We start from the raw sequence: 19,433 nt of genomic DNA on the forward strand, positions 1-19,433 counted from the left end.
AACCTGAGTGAAGGAATCACACACCATTCAGTGCACGCAGAACGCCATGGCACCATCGGAGTCGGGGGCACAGATTTCTGTCCACAGCACCATGAGGAGCCCCACCCCAGAGCCCGGGCCAGTTCCACCGAGTCCACATGAGTACAGAAAGCAGTCCTGTGGGGGAACAGTGGCATGGTCCACACGGTGCCCCAGGAGACCCCTCCGCAGCCTCTGGTGTGTGACCGTAACCAAGCTGCAGGACCACCACGTCAGTTTCTCTGTCAGTTGTGACTCACAGAGCCTGGCAGCTCAGTGGTTCTCAAAAGGGGCAGAGGGGAGCTGCCCTCTGAGGAAATGAGATTTGGCGAAGTCTGGAGACATGTCTGACTCTCCTGAGCAGTGGGTGGAGGAAGGGGCGCTGCTAAGCATGCTACCACGGACGGGCAGCAGCAGCACCACCACCAAGGAAGGATCCTGCCCAAAGCGTCAATGACGCCAAAGCTGAGAGACCCAGTGGGCCTTCGCTGAGGACACCTGCTTTACTGAACGTGACCCTGATCTTCAGCCCAAGAAGCCAGGCTCCATAAATATCCCCTCACATGTGAATACATCTCATCAGAAACCCATTTACGAAAATCAGCTTGAGGTCCTTCTTGGCTAGATGTCAGCACTACATTCCAGACCCAGAAGGCGGGGGACAGCACTCGCCCAGTGCCCCGGTTGCCACCCTTCTGTATCCAACATAAAGACACAGATCAACCCTCAGGTCCCTGGGGGGCTGGGTGGCCAGGACGAGGGTGACTCAGCCTGGCCTCAGTGGCTGGGCCCGCGCTTACTTGTGCCGCCCTCTCTTGTCCTCACACTCTGTTCACAGATCCTTCTGTCCTTCCCCCTGAGCCATCACAGAACCATTTTACCCCAGACACAGGAATAACTGTTTTCGAAAAACCCGATTCTAGATTCCACAAGGGCTCCTCCCAGAACATTCTTGGTTAAATGAGAGAAGGTGATGTGGTCCAGTCATCCAGTCTCCTGGCTCCACGCCAGAAGCCCACAGGGCCCCAGTAGACCATCCCCACCAAGTGAAAACCACAGCCACACTCTCCATCCAGCCTCAGTCATTCTCAAAGGCTCAGAGACACCCAACATGGCCCAGGAGCAGAGCCACTGACCACTCCTGGGCCACCGTGGGGGCTGTGCCAGTTTGGAGGTCTGGTGCTGGGTCTCCTCCCCCTTCTCAAGGCCACTGCAGCTCCTTCACGCACACTCTGCTCACATCCTGCACCCCCAACACCTAGGGGCCAGTGATAGCTGCAAAGCCAGCAACAAAGGTGCACCACCCTCGCTACAAAGGAGCAGGCCCTGCAGCCGGGCCAGGGCTCCGAACAACCAGCCTCTGGGAAGAGAGCGGCATGCAAAGCAAGGACCTGTGCTCTCCTCCTCCAGTTCAGGGCTGTGTGGTTAAAACCTAAAGTCCCACTTCTGAAGGCCAGCTCTGCTATGCTTCCTCCAGATGTCTGACAAAATGCAAGAAACAGAAAATTAGACATTAGATTCATCTTAAGAGTCAAATGTACACTAACATTACAGTGAATGAACGAGTCACCACTGCAGCTTGCAGAAGACAGAAGGCATTCTCCAACACTGCAGAAACCCTGCTTACTAATGCCTTTCAAGCAAAGGAGTAGCAAGGACTACACATTAAAATAACCGCCCATCACTTACAACTTGAGGGGAAAAAAGATTGTCTGCATAAAACTGGCAAAAGTAATGTTCACTATAAATGAAAGTACTGCTTGATTGTTTCAGGAGTTCAAAATTTTCAAAGCTGAATTCAAACACAGCATCATGACTTCGACTATTGTCCTAGATTTTGGCAGGACTCACGGGGAGCCTTAAAACCTGGACTGACAAGCAACTGTACAAAATCTAGATCCACATCTAAAAACAAAAGGGTGTTTAAAGGATGATGACGATTACACTTAACAGAACAGCTGTCATCAACTGGTATCCTGAGTCAGAGGTTCATTAATGGACAAAATCTTAAGTGTGGAGAAAAACCTTCTCTTGAAGTACAGGCCTCTCAACCTATCAGTCCATGCGCCAATTCCCCAGATTAATGGTCAATTTGCAGAGTGAGACAAGATTCCCCAAATATAATCAGAATATTTTTCATAGGTTTTCTTTCCCCACCAAGGACCAGAATCACCCAGCCACAAGAAAGAACTTGCTTACAGAATGTTCCAAGCACTACACTCACGGCTATACTACATATCAACCAACTGCCATGTAGAGTATTTCCTATTCACCCTCCTCAAGAGTCACAAGGTCTATAATCAGAGGCATCCAAAATAGAAGTGACTTGCATTTCACCATCCACTGAAGATTTCTGCAAAGCTCATAGAGCACACTGGCAAGGATGTAACTGCAGTGGCTAACAATTATCTTTAGTCTACTCCAGCTGTATTCCTCTCAGTACCAGGAGCCAGCTGACATGTCTGCAGAGGCTGGTACATCTCTGCTGGGCACGGCACTCATCTGTCACACCCAATGAGCCCCCGCCATACAGCCCGAGTAGGGGACAAAGACTGCAGAAAATGACCCAGAAATTAAAATCACACATGCCAGGTGATGTATCTGTGGAATAATGAAACCAGGTTGAATTTGTTTTTTATTTTTAAATCAAAGTAGTATAAGCAATGAAGACTAGACACTTAGCCCAGAGATGTCACCATTGCTGGAACATTTTAGAACTAACTCCCTTTTTGGACTCTTTTCAGTCCAACTTTTGAGCCATATGAAAAAACAAATAATGAAAACAAAAATCTTTTTACAAAGTCAAAACCAATGTATAGAATGTCAGTATTCTGACAAAGGTGAAGAATAAAGGATTTCAAGGTTTTCCACTCCAGTATTTACATGTTAAGTAACCTCCCCAGCAAACCAGCAGAGAAGCCAGCACACTGCTGATTGGGACCAACCGTCCCTGAGATGACCTCTCTTCCAAGAGACACCAACTGACTTTCTAGGCAGAATCTTGCCAACCGAGGAGCCTGCCAAGTTGTCTGCTGTTGGGCAGACCACTCAATTTTAGCTTCAGCACATCCCTCTCTCCAAGCTGGCAGAGAGCAACAGAAGCCTCAAAAAGAAGCAAAGGAAGGGACCATAGGTCTCCTCTGACCTCTGCAGCTGTAGACCCAGTCGGTCAGACTTTTCCTTGAAAGAAACAGGCACAAACCCCCCAAATTTACACAGGGCTGCCTGTGCTTATTTTTCAGCCCATCAACTCCTCTTTAGTTAAAGCAGTATTTTAATAAAATAAAGCACCCGTATGCAGGCCTCTAAACCTTATCCTTTGAATAATTTTTTTTTTTTTTTTTAAATCCCTGGCCTCACCCTCTCTGTCAGGGCATAAGCTGATGTTCCGAGGATGAGGGCGGACGCAGACTGGCTGGTTGGGTGGGCCTGGCACCGACGGGAGAGAGGGGAGTTGCCTAAAACACTCATTCCACTCTCTCTGCAGAGGCATTATGGTGTGACTGTAGAGAGACGCAACCTAGAAGGGCAATAAATGCCAAGATGAGGAGAATGTGCAGTCCAAATTCTACTGCCAGCAAGCATCCACTCAAGTCACAGAACTCTGTCTAACCTCATCCCACCCAGCTCTCAAATTCCACTTATCCTTCCAGGACTGCCTTGAACCCTCAATGTGTTTGCAGGACGAGCCCTCTGGCTTCTGGCTTCTCTGGCTACAGTAAGTTCATACACAGGCTGCTGTAGCTCTTACACCCAGTGCACATTTAATTCAAGAAAATCAATCTGAATGCTACGTTCAAGACATATATCCATCTAGCACCTTCTGGTTTATTAACCATCTTAGTCCAATTTCAGGTTCCTCAGGTCACATGTCAAGGCAGTATGTTTAAGCAGAGATGCAGTGAGGCTCGGTAGGAAGAGGATCCATAGCCAAGGCGGGGTCATGGTCAGACTGCAGACTCCGGACTTCTGGGCTCTTCACCCTCCACCCACTTCACATAGCCAGAGGCATATTCTGAAAAAATCCAGGGAAGAGCCCTCCCTCTTCTTCAGAAAAGGTAGGACAGGCTAACAGTGAGTCTTAGAACACAGAGAGGAAACAATCTCCTACCCAAGACTCGCAGCCACAAACTCAACATTTCACAATGATGCAAACAAAGACTGCAGAGAGAGTGAGCTCTCTCTTTCCTTCTAGCTCTCTGCTGAAAATGATACTGAGAGCACGAGAGGCCCTGACATCAACTGCTGGTGCCATGCACTTACCCTGGGCACCCAGATGCTGAATCGTTAACGGATTTGTACTTTGAAGTATGGCAAGTATAACACTGCCAATAGCTCTCTTGTGAAAAATACCAAACACTGCTTCTTTACAGGCAAGTCCAACGCTATACATTTGGAGCTACACAGGATTTCAGAACTGCTCACGTGGCTTGTCTCTCATATTTTTCCTTTTGGTTCTGCCCTTTCCTGGGTAGGAATGGATTTCATCCTTGTGTTAAGTGTCATCTAGCCACAAATGCGAAAGCAATTCATTTCAAGATGATAGAGACAATCAGCTTTGTAGAAAAGGGTGAGGAAATCTATTCAATACTATTCCACAAAATTATTTAATATGCACTTCTCTCAAAAAGGAGCAGAAAAGCAAAAATCCTAATCACAAATACTGCTAGTCAAAAGTGCCCAGGCAACAACTGAATCTCTGAAAACAAGGCAAGTGTGAGCCAGGCACATACCACCCCCCACCTCGAATTAGCAGTCACAGGGCAGCTGAGGTGGGATGCTCTACCAAGTGAGGACAGACTGGACTCCAACTCTGCCACTAACCACCTGCAGAAACTCGAGCAAATATCTTAACCTTTAAGACTCGATTACCTCTCCTGGAAAATGAGGACAAAGACGTGAAGAGATTCACTGCCCTTGTCCAGGATCTGCAAGACCAGGGCAACAGACTGCACCTCTCCAAGATTCAGTTTCCTCATACACAGCATGAGGGGATGGGAACAAACGACCCCCTACTCTAAATCAGAGAGGAAAATAAGTGAGTGGGGTGGAGGTCAGGGAGCCACTCCCACAGTTGGTCAGAGGATCTTCACAACCTCACAGGCAGCAATGCTAATAAATTTTAGCTTGGAAGCAAAGTCTACAGGCATGGTTTTGCCCGTCAAGCTGGAAAGGTTAAAGTGGGTTAAAGCCTGAGAAAAAGAATGCATAAGAGACAAATTTCCATAGGCTGCAGACAGCGTGGAAACTGACTGTAGGAGTCCAAGCTAATACTCCCCAACAGGCACTGATGTCCGTGGAGTTTAAACACAGTGGACTTTCCCAGCCACCCTCCCATACCTGAGATGAGCAGTTCAGCTCATCAGCCCAGAACACACCTCACTTTAAATACACGAAAATCACTGTGAGTGGCTGTGTCCCTAATCAAAAATGTTTATCTAGTACTTTTTGGTGTGTTAAGCATGTGAGACTCTTTTTGATCCTCAAAGATGTGAGACAGCTAAAGTCATTCATCTAAAGAGACAAGGAAAGAAGACTGAATAGTATCATGTTGTTAAACAGATTGCCACTAGCCACGGTTTCCTTTCAGTTTCCTTTCGTTTGGGTGCGTTTTCTTTTGCTATATGCTTTGAAATCTTTCTTAAGTTTCATTTTCAGGACATGACCCTATCTGCTTACCTCTCAGGTAGAAACGCACACCAACCGAAAAGTTTCCTATTCCAATCTGCTTTCATTGCTACAAGTCTTACACATTCTCTACTTCCTCTCAATAAACACACACGCTGATGCTCTGATGTCCTTCAGTGGGTGGCGTCACTCGTTCATTCAACAAATAGAGCGTGTCTGCAAGGTATCAGACAACCCACTACTGTAAGCATGTGGGTCACAACAATAAATAAAGAACTTACATGCCAAAGTAAGTAGAAATAGTTATGGTTACAGTTGTATATATGTATGAAAAGGGGCTTCGCAAGTGGTGCAGTGGTAAAAGTGGTATGCAGTGGTATGGTATATGCAGTGTAAAAGTATACGTACAATGCACTATAGGTGATACGCAGTAAAGTAAAGTGGTGGTGCACAAAAGGCATATTAGGATTGCTGATGGGGTGACAAGAGGGGTGTTTAGTGGGGTGTCTGGGAAGGATTCACTGAAAAGTGAGGCCTGACTTGAGACTGAAAGTGGTGAGAAAGCTAGCCAAGAGCACACATGGAGAAGAGAACTCCAGGCAGAGTGACAGAGCAAAGGTCCTGAGGTGACTGCACATCTGACATGTTCAAGGAACAGAACTGAAGGGGCCAGTGTGACTGCAAAGAGCAAGTGACTGAGGCAGGTAGGTAAGCAGGCAGGCAGATTACAAAGGACCCTGGAGTCCACTGGAAGGCCTGCGTTGTCAAATGCACTGTAAAGCTTTTATTCTATGTGCCAGATGGAGTTGCTGCAGTTTTCTGAGTGATGTGTTAAAGTTCTGAGAAGGATCTCAGTGCAGCAGCAGTGCTGAGAACAGACTGTGGTGGGTAAGCTTGTAGAGAGGCAGGGAGACCAGTCAGGCTCATTACATGGCAACAGCAGGAGAAGTTTAAAGTGGTCAGATTCTGCACCGGGTCTCAGCTGTGGCATGCGGAATCTTTGATCTTCATTGCTGTATGTGGCATCTGGTCCCCTGACGACTGATCGAACCTGATCCCCTGCACTGGGAGCAAGGAGTCTTAGCCACTGGACCACTAGGGGAGTCCCTCTGGATGTACTTTGAAGGCAGAGTCATGCCTTCCTAGCAGATTGAACAGGAGATGAGAAAGTGATAGGGTGGTCCAGGATGACAGCTAGTCCCTGGATGAAGTGGCTCTCAATCATTTTAAGATTTGAGTTTGTAAACCCAAACTGACACGCAGGTACAGGTATTATAATTATCCTGATTTATTTGGCCTCGTTGAATTTTTAAATTCTCCTTAGTCCTTCCTCCTCTTCTTCTTCCACAAAAAAAGATCTAATCAGGTAAGACCAGTTGTTACAGATGGAAGAAGAGAAACCACAGATATGACCCAGTGACCCACAGCCTACCCAAGAAGGCAACCCCAGTCTAGTTATTATCTGATGGCTAGTCAAGCAACACTGGAAAGTTTCCACTTGTAATTTAATGGCTCCATGGCTTTAGGCAAGTCATTTCTCCTCTCTGCCTTGTTTCTGGTTGTAAAGTAAGGATGATATTGTCCCCAGGGTTACTATGACTAAATGTTACTAAATGAATGAGTTACTAAATAAATGTTACTGTCACAAAATGTGACTAAATGTTACTAAACAAATGAGCTGATGTCAAGCAACATGTAAGTGTTATACTTTGTTATCATCATTGTTGCTAAGTGTTTTTGTTACTTCTTGATCTCACAATAACTTTATAAGAAGTAACATTTATTTAGTAACATTTATTTCATTTAGCAACTCATTCATTTACTTAGCTAATGATGAGTCTAACTTAAATTTCTAAAACAGGAATAACCTAACATTGTGTGTGTGTCAGCTGCTCAATCCTGTTCCTCTCTTTGCAACCCCATGGACTGCAGTCCTCCAGGCTCCTCTGTCCATAGGATTCTCCAGGCAAGAATACTGGAGTGGATAGCCATTCTCTCCTCCAGTGGATAGCGTACACTAAATATAAAAGGAGGCAAGTTCCCCTTGGGCATCATGGAACCCTAACACAATGACTGAAATTCTACAGATAAACATTACCTGCTGCATTTGGGTGTGGAAAACATGAACCTAGTATCCTTGGTGCTCTAAAGAAACTAACTTAACTAAGCTCTATGAATTTCTCTGAATCTTCCAAGTCTAGCTATCTGGAAGGTCTTTCAGGACAGAAGAAATATGGTACTTAGGCACTTCAGCTTTTGTTATGTACTAAAATTAAGAACTCTTGAGACGCAGTTTTTAAAAGTTTAATCGTCTAACAATCAGAAGTTAAAATACAAATATATATACATATCTATACACTACAACTTAAACAAATCTGTTCTTCTCTGCCAGCTTCTGACACAAAGAATTCCCACGGAAAATGCCTCTGAACAACAATGACACTTCCAAGACTCACCCCAGCCAGTGATTTTCAAACCAGCAGCATCTCAGAATCACCTGGAGAGCTTTACACATACTCATGCCAAAGCCCAGTCCTAGATTTCTGGTCTAACTGAAATCATTGAGAACAGCTGAATAGGTAAATGTTATAAGTATTATTGACTGAATGTGATAGACAGAGAGAACATTATTTAAATAGTGAATGAATACTTCTGGGTTTAAATTAGCATCATAACCAGTGGGTTCTGGGGCGAAAAGACACTATAGCCCAGATCAGAAATCCTCTTAACCTGCTCTACAGTCTCTCAAACTATCCCAAAGCTCCAAAACAAGAACTGATGATCTTCCAAATGTTTTCTGAAAAACAAATGACCAAAACTTAAGACTTCTTCCAAATGTTTTCTGAAAAACAAATGAGCAAAACTTAAGACTTCTTCCAAATGAAAGAACACTCAACACCATTCTACATTTCTCTGGCAAAATCCTTCTAAACCTTATTGCCAAAGAGCTGATTACAGTTACTTTTATTTTCCCCCTTTCTTATTATAGTCATAACAGCATGCAGCCTGGGTCTAAGAAACGTGAGTCTTCCTTTTCTTTGTACTGCTTTAATCCATTATTTAAAACAATGTCTCTACCCAATATTAGAGCACAACACAAAGGAGAAATTATTTCCAAAGTTCCAACAATATATATGAGTAACGATATTTTACAACAAAGTCATTCATTCATTCTTTTATAATACAATAGTTACTCAGTCTTTATTACATGCTGGACACTTCTTTCAGGCGCTTGGGACCACAGAAGCGATCAAGACAAGTGGGACTTAATATATTTCTGCTGTGCATGTGTGCTAAGTCGCGTCATTCATGTCCCACTCTTTTTGATCCCATGGACTATAGCCCACTATGCTCCTCTGTCCATGGGATTTCCCAGGCAAGAATACTGGAGTGAGCTGTCATTTCCTTCTCCAGGGGATCTTCCCCACCCAGGGATTCTTTACCACCGGGCTACCAGGAAGGGCTTCCCAGGTTGCGCTAGTTAGTGGTAAAGAACCCGCAGGCCAATGCAGAAGACTTAAGAAATGCGGGTTTGCTCCAGGAGAAGGAAATGGTAACCCATTCCAGTATTCTTGCCTGGACAATCCCACGGACAGAGGAGCCTGGCTGGCTACACTCCATGGGGTCACAAAGAGACACGACTGAAGCGACGTAGCACCCAGACAACCAGGGATGCCCAGGTTAACATAAAGGAAGTCTAAAATAACACCACTAGAAATGTCATACTGAACCCTAACTTATTGTCTACTACAGACCAGATATTTTATTAGTCTCTCTTTACATATAGTACCCATTTAATAAAGTTGTTCTAAAAAGATGAATTTACTATTTACAAGAAATTAAATGACGCCAAACAATGAAAAAATTCTTCCCCGTGGTAGAGTTTAAATTTGGCTTTGCATACTAGATGGAATGCACCATCCTAAAAGTGACAAGAATGAATTATGACAGAGTTGTGCCAATTCATTCACACAAGAAATTTTGTTCAAATTAGTTCAACCACATCAACTGTGAAAAGAATCGGTGGTTTAAAAAAAAGTCAAGATTTCATAAAAATATATTTCCAATTTCAAAATTAAGCTGAAAATTACATAAACTGTATGATGCATAAACTACCCACCTATTAGATATTAAATCACATAAGCTTATTGATAAAACAGTACCAATAAAATACTGTAAGACCAATAAACAATCATTACTAGGTGCAGCGATCAGTCCTTTAACTTCCTTTACAAATCCTAGTCCAGAAGTCATTGAAATCAATCAGAAATTCACAGGACTGTAATTCAACCTCAAGCAAAAACAAGGGGACTTATTCCAAAGCTGTCTGCAAATCACTGCGATAATACTGTAAAGAAAAAAATGTTAAAGAATTCAGGTGACGTTATTTGACTGCAATCTCTCAACATTCCCCCACCCAAAATCCTTTTTGTTGTTGCTATTTTGCGAGGAGGGCCGTGTTTTTGTTTTTTTTTTTAACGAAATGGGGTCAGGGCCAGCAAGTGGGCTCAATTCGCGAGTTTCCGGGGAGCCGACCCAGGCATTCAGTCCTCGGCCGTGCCCAGGGTCCCCATCTCCTTCGCCTCTCGGGAAACAGACAGGCTCACCCTTCCCGCGCGCAACTCGACAGGCAGCTCCGCCGGACAGACACCCGGAGCCCGGCCTGGACCCCGCCCCGGCCCGCTCTCCGGGGCGAAGACCCCGGTCCGCTCGCGGTAACGGGCCGAGAGCAACGGCCGCCGGGCGGGGCGCGGGGTGCGGGGCGCGCGCGCAGGCGGCGCGGGGCGTCGGAGTAATCAGAGCCCCCGCCAGCCCGCCTCACCGTCGATGTTCTCCCGGTCGCTGATGTGCTGCAGGTTGCAGCCCGTGTCCTCGCGACTCAGGTCGGCGTCGGGCCGGCAGGACTCCAGCCGCGAGTGGGCATTCCTGCGGAGCTTGGGGCTGGACGACACGCAGCACGAGGCGGTGTTCCCCATGGCTGGCGCCCCGGCCCCGGCGCGGCCCCGGGTCAGCAGCGGCGGCGGCGGCGCGGCCTCGCCATGGGCGGCCCGGCTCCCCTCGCCCGGCCCGGCGGCCTGTCCGCGGCGGAGGAGCGCCCGCGCCCGCGCGACTGCGGCCGCCCGGCCCGGCTCACCCCGCCGCCGCCATGGCGGGCGCCGCGCAACCGCCTCCGCTTCCCGATCGGCCCGGCTCTGCGCCGGCGGCCGCAAGCGGTTCCGGTTCAGGGGGCGCGGCCGTTCGGGATGCGGAGACGCGGGGGCGAAAGCAGGCGGCGGGGACGCGAGCGGCCGTGGGCGACGAGAACGCGGGCGGCAAGTAGGCGCGGCGCTTGGCCCGGGCGTGGGCGGCCAGGGGAACGCTGGGGCCGGGCCCCGCCCTCCGCGCCCCGCCCACTCGCGAGCCGCCCCGCCCTCCGCGCCCTCCGCGCCCTCCGCGCCCCGCCCACCGGCCTCGCCCCGCCCTCTGCCCTGGAAGCGGATGCGGAGGAGGGGGCGGCCTCCCGCGTGCGCGCCGGAGGTGTAGTGGTGTCGCGAGGAACCGGCGCAGGGAAGAGAGGTGCGTGCGGCGCCTGGGCCGCTGGCAGCGGAGGAGGGGAGTCGGGGTGGAGGGAGGGGATTTTTTTTTTTTTCCTCCTTTAAACTCTCAGAAGTTAGAGTTAATGGGCAGGGTTGGGGCGCTCTCCCGTCCTGAGCCACCCGTCGTCTGCCCAGAATGCACCTTGGGCCGGGGCGGCGCCGCGCTCCCCGCAGGTTTATCGTCAGGTGCGCCAGGCTCTCCTGTTCACCCCACCACGCAGTCGGCTGTGGGTGCGGGAACTTTGCAGGGTGGTCCCCATCCTAACCCCCCCCCCACACACACACACACACTGCAGCGCTGCCCCCTCGCCCCTCGGAAAGAAAATATAAGGCAGCTGAAACAACCCTTTCCCCCCCCCTTCCAAATGGCCCGGGAAGGTATCCTGAGACCGGGGACAGAATGCTTTAGCGGGTAGAACCTGGTGTGACCCCGTTCTCCTTACGAGGAAACTGAGGCCCAGAAACGCGACGTGTCGACGCAGGCGCTAACTGGTAACAAAAGGGAGCAAATACTCGGCATCCGCAGTGTGTGTACAGCTTGCCAGAGGCACTGTAAACATGATCTTGTCTAATTCTGGACGAGTTTATTCTCTTTTAAACTTGTGCTTCTCCCTGTGTCTTTTTGTTAGTCCGTATTTTAAAAGCTCCGTGTCTGAAGTGTATTGTTGCCGTTTATTGGGATAAGGGGTAGGTGTCCTTGTTCTGACTTGGCCCGGCTGTGCCGTCCCCAGCCCACCCGCGTCTTTATCCGCGACTGTACTAACGGGGGATGATGGGCGGCCAAACATAAGACGATTTACACCCCCTCCCCTTTACCTGTGACTTTGCAGCTGGTGTCATCTCATCACTCATTCTTTTTTGTATATGCCTGAGTGACCTCTTTCCCTCCTCAGAAGAGATTTGCTAAATAAACTGGGAGCTAGTATACTCTTAGAACCAAGCTAGTATACTCTTAGATCCAAGAAGACGGAGAATTAGAACAGAGAATGCATTTGTTAGTAGCCCCAGATGCCCCACCCATTGGTCATGAAAATATTCCCCAGGAAATTAGGGAACAGGGGGATCCTATTTTCTGGAACTATATCGGTACCAGGAAAGGCAAAGTTTGTTCCCCAGATGGAAATAGAGGTCAAGCCTGTGGGAAAATACCCCTGGTAGAGGCACTATCTTTTAAAGCCTGAGACCTTGGCAGGGAGGAGGGGTCGCAGATCGAACTGCTGCTCTCCTCACCAAATTCCTAAAACACAGGCCCACTGAGCCCAGTCAGTCCTATTACAGCACTTGAATTCTCCTATCCAAAAAGCCTCACAGGGATACCGTTTGGCCTCCGTTTGTACAAGACTTATGGGTCATCCACCCAATTCACCCATTGGTGCCTAACCCATACATACATACACCCAACTCACCTAAATACCAGGGGGTGCTCAGTACTTCTCTCTCCTAGACCTCAAAGATGCATTTTTCTTTATCCTCCTTCATTCAGACTCATACCTTTCTGCCTTTGAACGGAAGGAACTTGATACCCTGGAAGCACTTGGACAGTGCTTCGCTGGGGCTTTCTGGAGAGCCCCCATCTCTTCGGAAATGCATTAGCAAAAGAACTGGTGGAAGTCAGCCTGTAGTGTGGAGCGCTGTGTTCCAGTATGCTGATGACCTGTTAACTGTTGTTCTGTCACTAAATTGTGTCCGACTGCGTCCCATGGACTGCAGCGCACCAGGCTCCCCTGACCTTCACTGTCTCCCAGAGTTTGTTGGAGCTCATGTCCGACCATCAGTAAGTTGTGAGATAAGGCAAGATTCAGATCAGAATGGTGTTAAGGTCCCAAGTTTCCTGGCAGAAAGGGGATATAAAGTCTCCTCAACAAAGCCTGAGCTTTTACAACAGGCTCAATGTTTAGGGTTTGTTTTGACCCCCTGGCCATAGATCAGAAAACAGCAGTTCGTGCATTACCACCTCCAGCCACAAAGAGACAACTCCGAGGCTTTCTCGGAATGTCTGGGTTCTGCCATATCTGGATTCCAAGTGTGGCCTTATATATGAAGCTCTGAAGGGAGAAAGGGAACCCCTTCAGTGGAGTAGGGAGCATCAGTAGCACTTTGAGACTCTAAAGACTGAGTTGAGCAAAGCACCATCACTGGGGCTTCCAAATTTAGACAAACCCTTCACCCTATCCATGAGAGGGCAGGGATAGCACTAGGAGTCCTGACCCCAAAATTGGGAGCAGATCAACGGTCAGTGGCTTACTTTTCAAAACAGTGCTACTCAGTAGCCTTGGGATGCCCCAGCTGCTTTCAGGTGTTAGCAGCATGGCCCTACTGGTCAGTGAGGCTTGCAGGCTCACCCTGGGACAACATCTAGATGAATTGACCCTTCATCAGGTGCAGTCTGTGTTAGAAGCCAGAGGATACCATTGGTGAACCAGAGGGAGGTTAGCAAAATACCAGGCTCTTCTAATAGACACTCCTGATATTACTTTAAAGGTGTGCCAAGCCTTAAACCCAACACTTCTCCCAGCTGTTGAAAATGGAAATTTATTGCATAAGTGTACAGAGACAGTAAAGCAAACTTACTCTGTCAGATCCAGTCTTCTGGGTGAACCCCATGACAACCCTAAGGCTGAATGGTTCATTGATGGGAGTAGTTTATAGAGATGGGAATCCAGATGGCAGGCTGCTACAGTTAAGGCTTCTCTGGTGGCTTAGATGGTATAGAATCCACCTGCAATGCTGTAGACCTGGGTTCAATCCCTGGGCTGGGAAGATCCCCTGGAGGAAGGCAAGGCAACCCACTCTAGTCTTCTTGCCTAGATATCCCCGTGGACAGAGGAGCCTGGCGGGCTACAGTCCGTGTGGTCATCGTGGGTCGGACACGACTCTGAGACTAAGCGCAGCACACGTAGTTGGCTTATATAAAATCATCGGAGCCAGGGCCCCACCACCTCAGACTTCAGCCCAGAAAAATATTTTTACTGATTCTAAATATGGACTCCATGTGATATGTACATGCTCATGCTGCCATTTGGAGAGAGACAGGAATGTTAACTGCTAGAAATTCTGCCACAAAACATGAAGATTTAATCTTAGATCTTTTAGAAGCAGTGCAGTTCCTGACCCAGGCGGCAGTAATTCCCTGTAAGGGCCATCCTTTATACCCCAAAGAAAGAACAAAGCTGATCAAGTCCCTAAACACACAGTGCAGTTGCAGAGCATGACCAAATTACGGCCCTAATTACTGTCTCCCCACCCTAAACTGGCCTGCCTTCCCCAGTGTTCCCCACAGGAACAAGAGGATGCTGAAAAATGGGGCTATAAGAAAGCTAGAACAAGCTGGTATAGAAAGGATGACAAGTTTCTTATCCTTGGAGCCTAACAATGAAGGCTCATTAGGGTTCATATGATGCCACCACCTATGGGAGGAGTGCACTATGGGACTTGATACTAAGGCCTTTTTCAGGAAAGGGGCTTAAAGGAGCAATAAAACAAGTGACCCTTGCTTGTGTTTTGTATCCCCTTAATAATCTGCAAGCCCATGCAGTCCCTGGTTCATTACTCAAGCCAGTTCAACACCGGTGGACAGACCTGGGAGAAGACTGGCAACTGAACTTCACGCAGATGCCCCCACAGTCAGGATAAAAGTATCTTTCTGTGTCCATCAATACTTTTACAGGATGGGTGGAAGCCTTCCCCATTCAATCTGAAAAGGCCACTGAAGTCTGTGAGTCTCTCTTAAAGGAGACAGTTGCTTGGGTTGGACTTCTAAAACCCCTCCAGAGCCATAATGGGCCCTCCTTCATAGCAAAGGAAGGCCTAACAAACACCTTGGGGATTAGCTATAATCTGCACACCTCTTAGCACCTCCAATCTTCAGGAAAAAGTAGGAAAAAAATGAGCCATACTTTAAAGAAAACCTTAACAAAACTTTGCCAAGAGACTCATGAGTCCTGGTTCCTTTTGCACTCTTCAGGGTGCACACAGCCCCCAGGGTATCCTGAAGATTAGCCCATTTGACGTGACCTAGCAGAGGCCCGCCCTTAACCACCAGTGTGAGGAACTGAGCCAGTGGCTACAGTGTACTGTTAGCCTGGAACAGGTTCACGAAGCAGCCTTGGCGAGTGCCAACAAGGTACCACCAGCGCCCACTAGGGCTACAGCAGAGGGGGCAGCTTCTTTATGAGTTAAGTTTGGGGACCAAGTTCTTAAAACTTGGAAGGAGGGATCCCCTGAAGATCAGCTACCAAGATGGAAGGGCCTCTATGGAGTAATTTTAGCTACCCTCACTGCCAGTGAACTACAAGGAATACCAAGTTAGGTACATTTAACTAGATTAAATCTTTTGCCTCCAAAAACCCCACAGGCTACAACGGAAGAACACACGTGTGCGCCAGTTGAAGACCTGTGATGCTTATGCAGAAGACAAGCAGCACTAAGAGATGAGTAAAAAGTGATTTACTAGGCTGGACTTCCGGTTGCTAATTTCGTCATTGCATTTTTGCTCACATATCCCTGGTTTGCTCAGCCACCCCCACCGGATAAGCAGCTTTTTTGGACCCTCGGAGTCTAGAAGACCAGAACCAATGACAGGATGGGAAACATGGACCCTTCTCCTGGCCCTTCTCCTAAGGAGGGGTTGGGGACAAAACAACGAGGAGAGGGGAGCCTGGAGAGGGAACACAGTTGTCAACTTCTCCAGCATTTTGGCCTCAGGAAATAATCTCTCCAATTGTTGGACCTGTCATCCCCACCCACAAGAGGGGGTTCCTCAGCTCCAGATTGTGCCTGTAGATGAGGATGTTAATCTCACCCTGACTTTTGAACCAGTTAGGAACACGCCGCTTCTAATAGTGAATCTTGAAGATCATGAGGAAATGGGGTGTGTAGAACTTACAGACCCTTGGAATCAAACGGGTCTCTGGATCAAGCGGCCCTTTCTCTGCACAGGGCAAGGAAAACCCTGTTGCCCCTGCCAGACAGATGCCTGCCTTACTGATGGGGGAAGCTCACTGTCTATTTATCCAATGTCATTTTCCACGTTAAGCTCCTCCTGCACTCCTAACCAGACTCACTGGTGTGTGGACCCATCTCTGCTCTCCCCAGGCACCCAGCCCAACACATCTTGTACACACTGGAAAGGAACAGCAGCCCCAGCCTGGAGGCTCACCTATCAGACCCCCTCTGCCTTCAGCGATGAGGAGGAAATAGAGGAAAACTCAGAACTAGATGGGGGACCACTAGACGGAGGGCCTTTGTCCCCTAGATGCAGTAATGCCCCTCGCTGGGGTGCCCTTTTACGTCAATGGTTTAATTCTACTTCACCCCGCCAAGCTTGCACCCCTGCCGGCTATCTATTCCTCTGTGGTCCACCACAGAATAAACTACCCTTTGAAGGGAGCCCCAATTCCTCCTTCTCCTGGCCTCTCCGAGCACTGGCCTACCCCTGCTTAGACAATGTTCACTTCCGAGGAGAATGCACTTTGGGCCGACTGAGCGCTGAAGGACTAAGCACCACTGCATACAGTAGTGCCACCTCTCAAAGCAGACATAACTGGGCACTCAGACTAGTCCTGGCAGGAACTGGGGTGGCCATAGGTCTGGCTGCCCCTTGGGGAGCTTCACCTATCATGAAACAATCTTAAGAAACCTCACACAGGCCATTGAAAACCTGGTCTCAAAAAACGGTGATGGGAATTCTCTGGTGGTCCAGTGGTCAGGACTCCATGCTTTCACTCCACATGCCAAAGGTGTGGGTTCAATCCCTGGTCAGGGAACTAAGATCCTGCAAGATATGCCTAGTGCAGCCAAAAACAACAACAACAACAACAACTGGTGATGCCTTTAAGGGGTCTCCAAGAGTCCCCAGATCCTTAGCCAATGTTGTGTTCAACAATAACCCTAGGTCATCTTCTGGATGAACAAGGGGGTGTCTGTGCAGTGATTAACAAAACTTGTAGAACATGCATCAACAACTCAGAGGAAGTTGAAGTAAATACTCAGGAAATTTATGAACAAGTTAAATGGCTACATGGGTTCAGCTGCCCCACTGCACAAACTATATGGGACACAGTCAAAGGTTTCATCTTGTTACATTCCTTGGTTTCTGCCTCTCCTGGGCCCTCTAGTGGTGGTAGTTCTTTTGTTATTCAGAGCCTGCCTGTTTAATCTTTAGTTAGATTTGTGTCTTCCATGCTTCAACAGTTCCAAGTGAGGCTCCTGATGGCTCAAGGATTTAAACACATTCCTAGAAGGTGACCCTGGTCCCTATAGGTCTTTGAAACAGTCAGCAAGGGACTTCTACACTTCTCGGCTAGTCTAGGGTCTCAAGCAGAAAGAAGCTCCAGAAGAAGAGACGTTCGGCTCCTTGACCCTTAAGAACAAAGGGTGTAAAATCCCTCAAAGGAAAATGAGATCAGCTGGGATCTTGGGTCATCTGCCAGGACACTTGCCCCAGGACAGTGCCTCCTTGAAAAACAGGAAGCTGGCATCCTTAGACTGACCAAGGGGTGATGCTTCCTTAAACATGGTGCTGAAGGCCATAAGTTAACCACAAGTGATTAAAGACAACCTCACGCCTGTGCAGTAGGGCGATGTTGACCACTACACACCCTTCCTGGTGGCGGTAGTCGGCAGTATGCCATTTTGAAGTGCTAATGCAGAAAGCAAAAAACTTGCACAATTCATGCATATGGCACTGCCAAGGAGGATGGACAGACCACCTGAGCCATGCCCCCTGCCTGGACTGCAGATCCATTCCCACCGTCACCCCATCTAAGGACCCAGGGAGCTCTTTGTGAAGGAGCAGGTGGGCAAGGACACCTGATTCTTGCCTTTGTTCCCTTGAGCTGCAGTGTGAGCCCCTGTAAAACCTTGGAAATTCTCATCTGGCCTCTTGTCAATTTCTATTGATTAAAGAGTCCAAGGGCCCAGGGCAGTAGCACTGGGAAGATAAATGACAGCCAAGTGCTAATGCCAAGATGAGGAAGGAAAGTTCTAAAGAACTGCAGCCCCATAGAGGTGGGGAGGCAGCGACAGGATGAAAGTATTTCTCTTTATTAAGGCAGTTCCGACTCTTTTGCTTCCCAGGCAAGTTTGACTGGGATGTAACTGCAAGTCAGTGAATATTCAGATTTTCAGGGCTGCAGTGCATGGTTACTGTGTGATCTGTTCCAATTGCTGCTTTGTGATTTGGGTGCTGTGTGAAAAGAAGCTTACAGTCATTCGACCATATGTGTGCAGCATGTCCATGCAGACACATGAACTTTTTATTTAATCATAACAGTTAAAATATTTACATTAATGATGTGGGCTGAAGGGCTTACAAGGAGACACAGGATGGCACATAGGAGACAGCATGACTTCTGCACACTTTCTGTGCTGAAGAGTCATTGGCAGAACAGAATGGCAGTGTCAACTGAGAACACCACCTGGGGGAGCATTTAGACACGACCAGGGGGCAAGGTGGCCACAGACTGTTGCCCAAGAATGGACAGCTACTCATCTACAGGGACTTTTCTGCACTTCCCACCCCCATCCCACCTCCTTTAATGTTCCTGCCATTCCCCTTAGCAATGCATCTGCGGGGCTTATTCAGGATGTGATTTTGGGTTAGCAGGCCTGGAAAGGAAAGATAAGTACGAAGGCCTCGTCAGTAATTTTCCAGAGTGCCAACCCCCTCCCACCAAAACACACACACATGAAAATCCTCAAGACAGAAATGACTCCTGTTTGACACGTGGTGAGAGTTCCAGGAAAGCCCGCAGAAGCTCCTGATCATTAAACCTGTGGAAGGTCACAGTACAGAGAAACAGTGCCAATATGATGAAAGTTGTCATTTATTGAACACCTGCTGGATATTAAGGTGTTGTGTTTTGTTTTTAACAACCAAGCCTATGCTTTTATCCTCCATTTTACAAATAAAGACACTAATTCTGATCATTAAATCTGTGGCAGGTCACACTACTGAGAAATGGCCAAAGTGGAGATCTTATCTGCAAGATACCCTCTCAGCCACCTCTACCCCACCCTCCTGCCCCATCTCCAGGAATCACTGAACAGGAGGAGCTCAGGAAAGCAGATTGGAATAATGAGAGAGGATTCTGCAGATGTTTCGAGTGGGAAAGAGACCCATTCTAATGAGCCTTGCTTCTCTCCTTTCCTCTTTTTGAAGTGGTTTGGGAGTGACTGCTTAGGACTAGTTCTAGACTTGAAGAGAGGGGA

The 19,433-nt window shown here is 48.1% G+C and overlaps 2 protein-coding genes across 2 annotated transcripts in view; one reads left to right on the plus strand and one right to left on the minus strand.

The window, feature by feature from the left end:
• Positions 1-10,983, minus strand: part of CCNY (cyclin Y) — a 104,383-nt gene extending 93,400 nt beyond the window's left edge. Inside the window, exon 1 of the mRNA XM_065921029.1 lies at positions 10,469-10,983. Coding sequence (XP_065777101.1) covers positions 10,469-10,622 — 154 coding nt within the window. The 5' untranslated portion in view covers positions 10,623-10,983. The remainder of the gene's footprint in view (positions 1-10,468) is intronic.
• Positions 10,984-11,111: 128 nt separating this feature from the next.
• LOC136159156 (endogenous retrovirus group V member 1 Env polyprotein-like) lies at positions 11,112-19,156 on the plus strand. Its single transcript, XM_065921030.1, has 2 exons — positions 11,112-11,202; positions 15,577-19,156. Exon 2 carries the CDS (start codon positions 15,797-15,799, stop codon positions 16,853-16,855), a length of 1,059 nt encoding a protein of 352 aa, XP_065777102.1. The 5' UTR covers positions 11,112-11,202; positions 15,577-15,796; the 3' UTR covers positions 16,856-19,156.
• Positions 19,157-19,433: the final 277 nt, after the last annotated feature.

Source organism: Muntiacus reevesi, chromosome 2 (genome assembly GCF_963930625.1).
Source record: "Muntiacus reevesi chromosome 2, mMunRee1.1, whole genome shotgun sequence".
In the NCBI taxonomy this organism is placed as follows: Eukaryota; Metazoa; Chordata; class Mammalia; order Artiodactyla; family Cervidae; genus Muntiacus; species Muntiacus reevesi.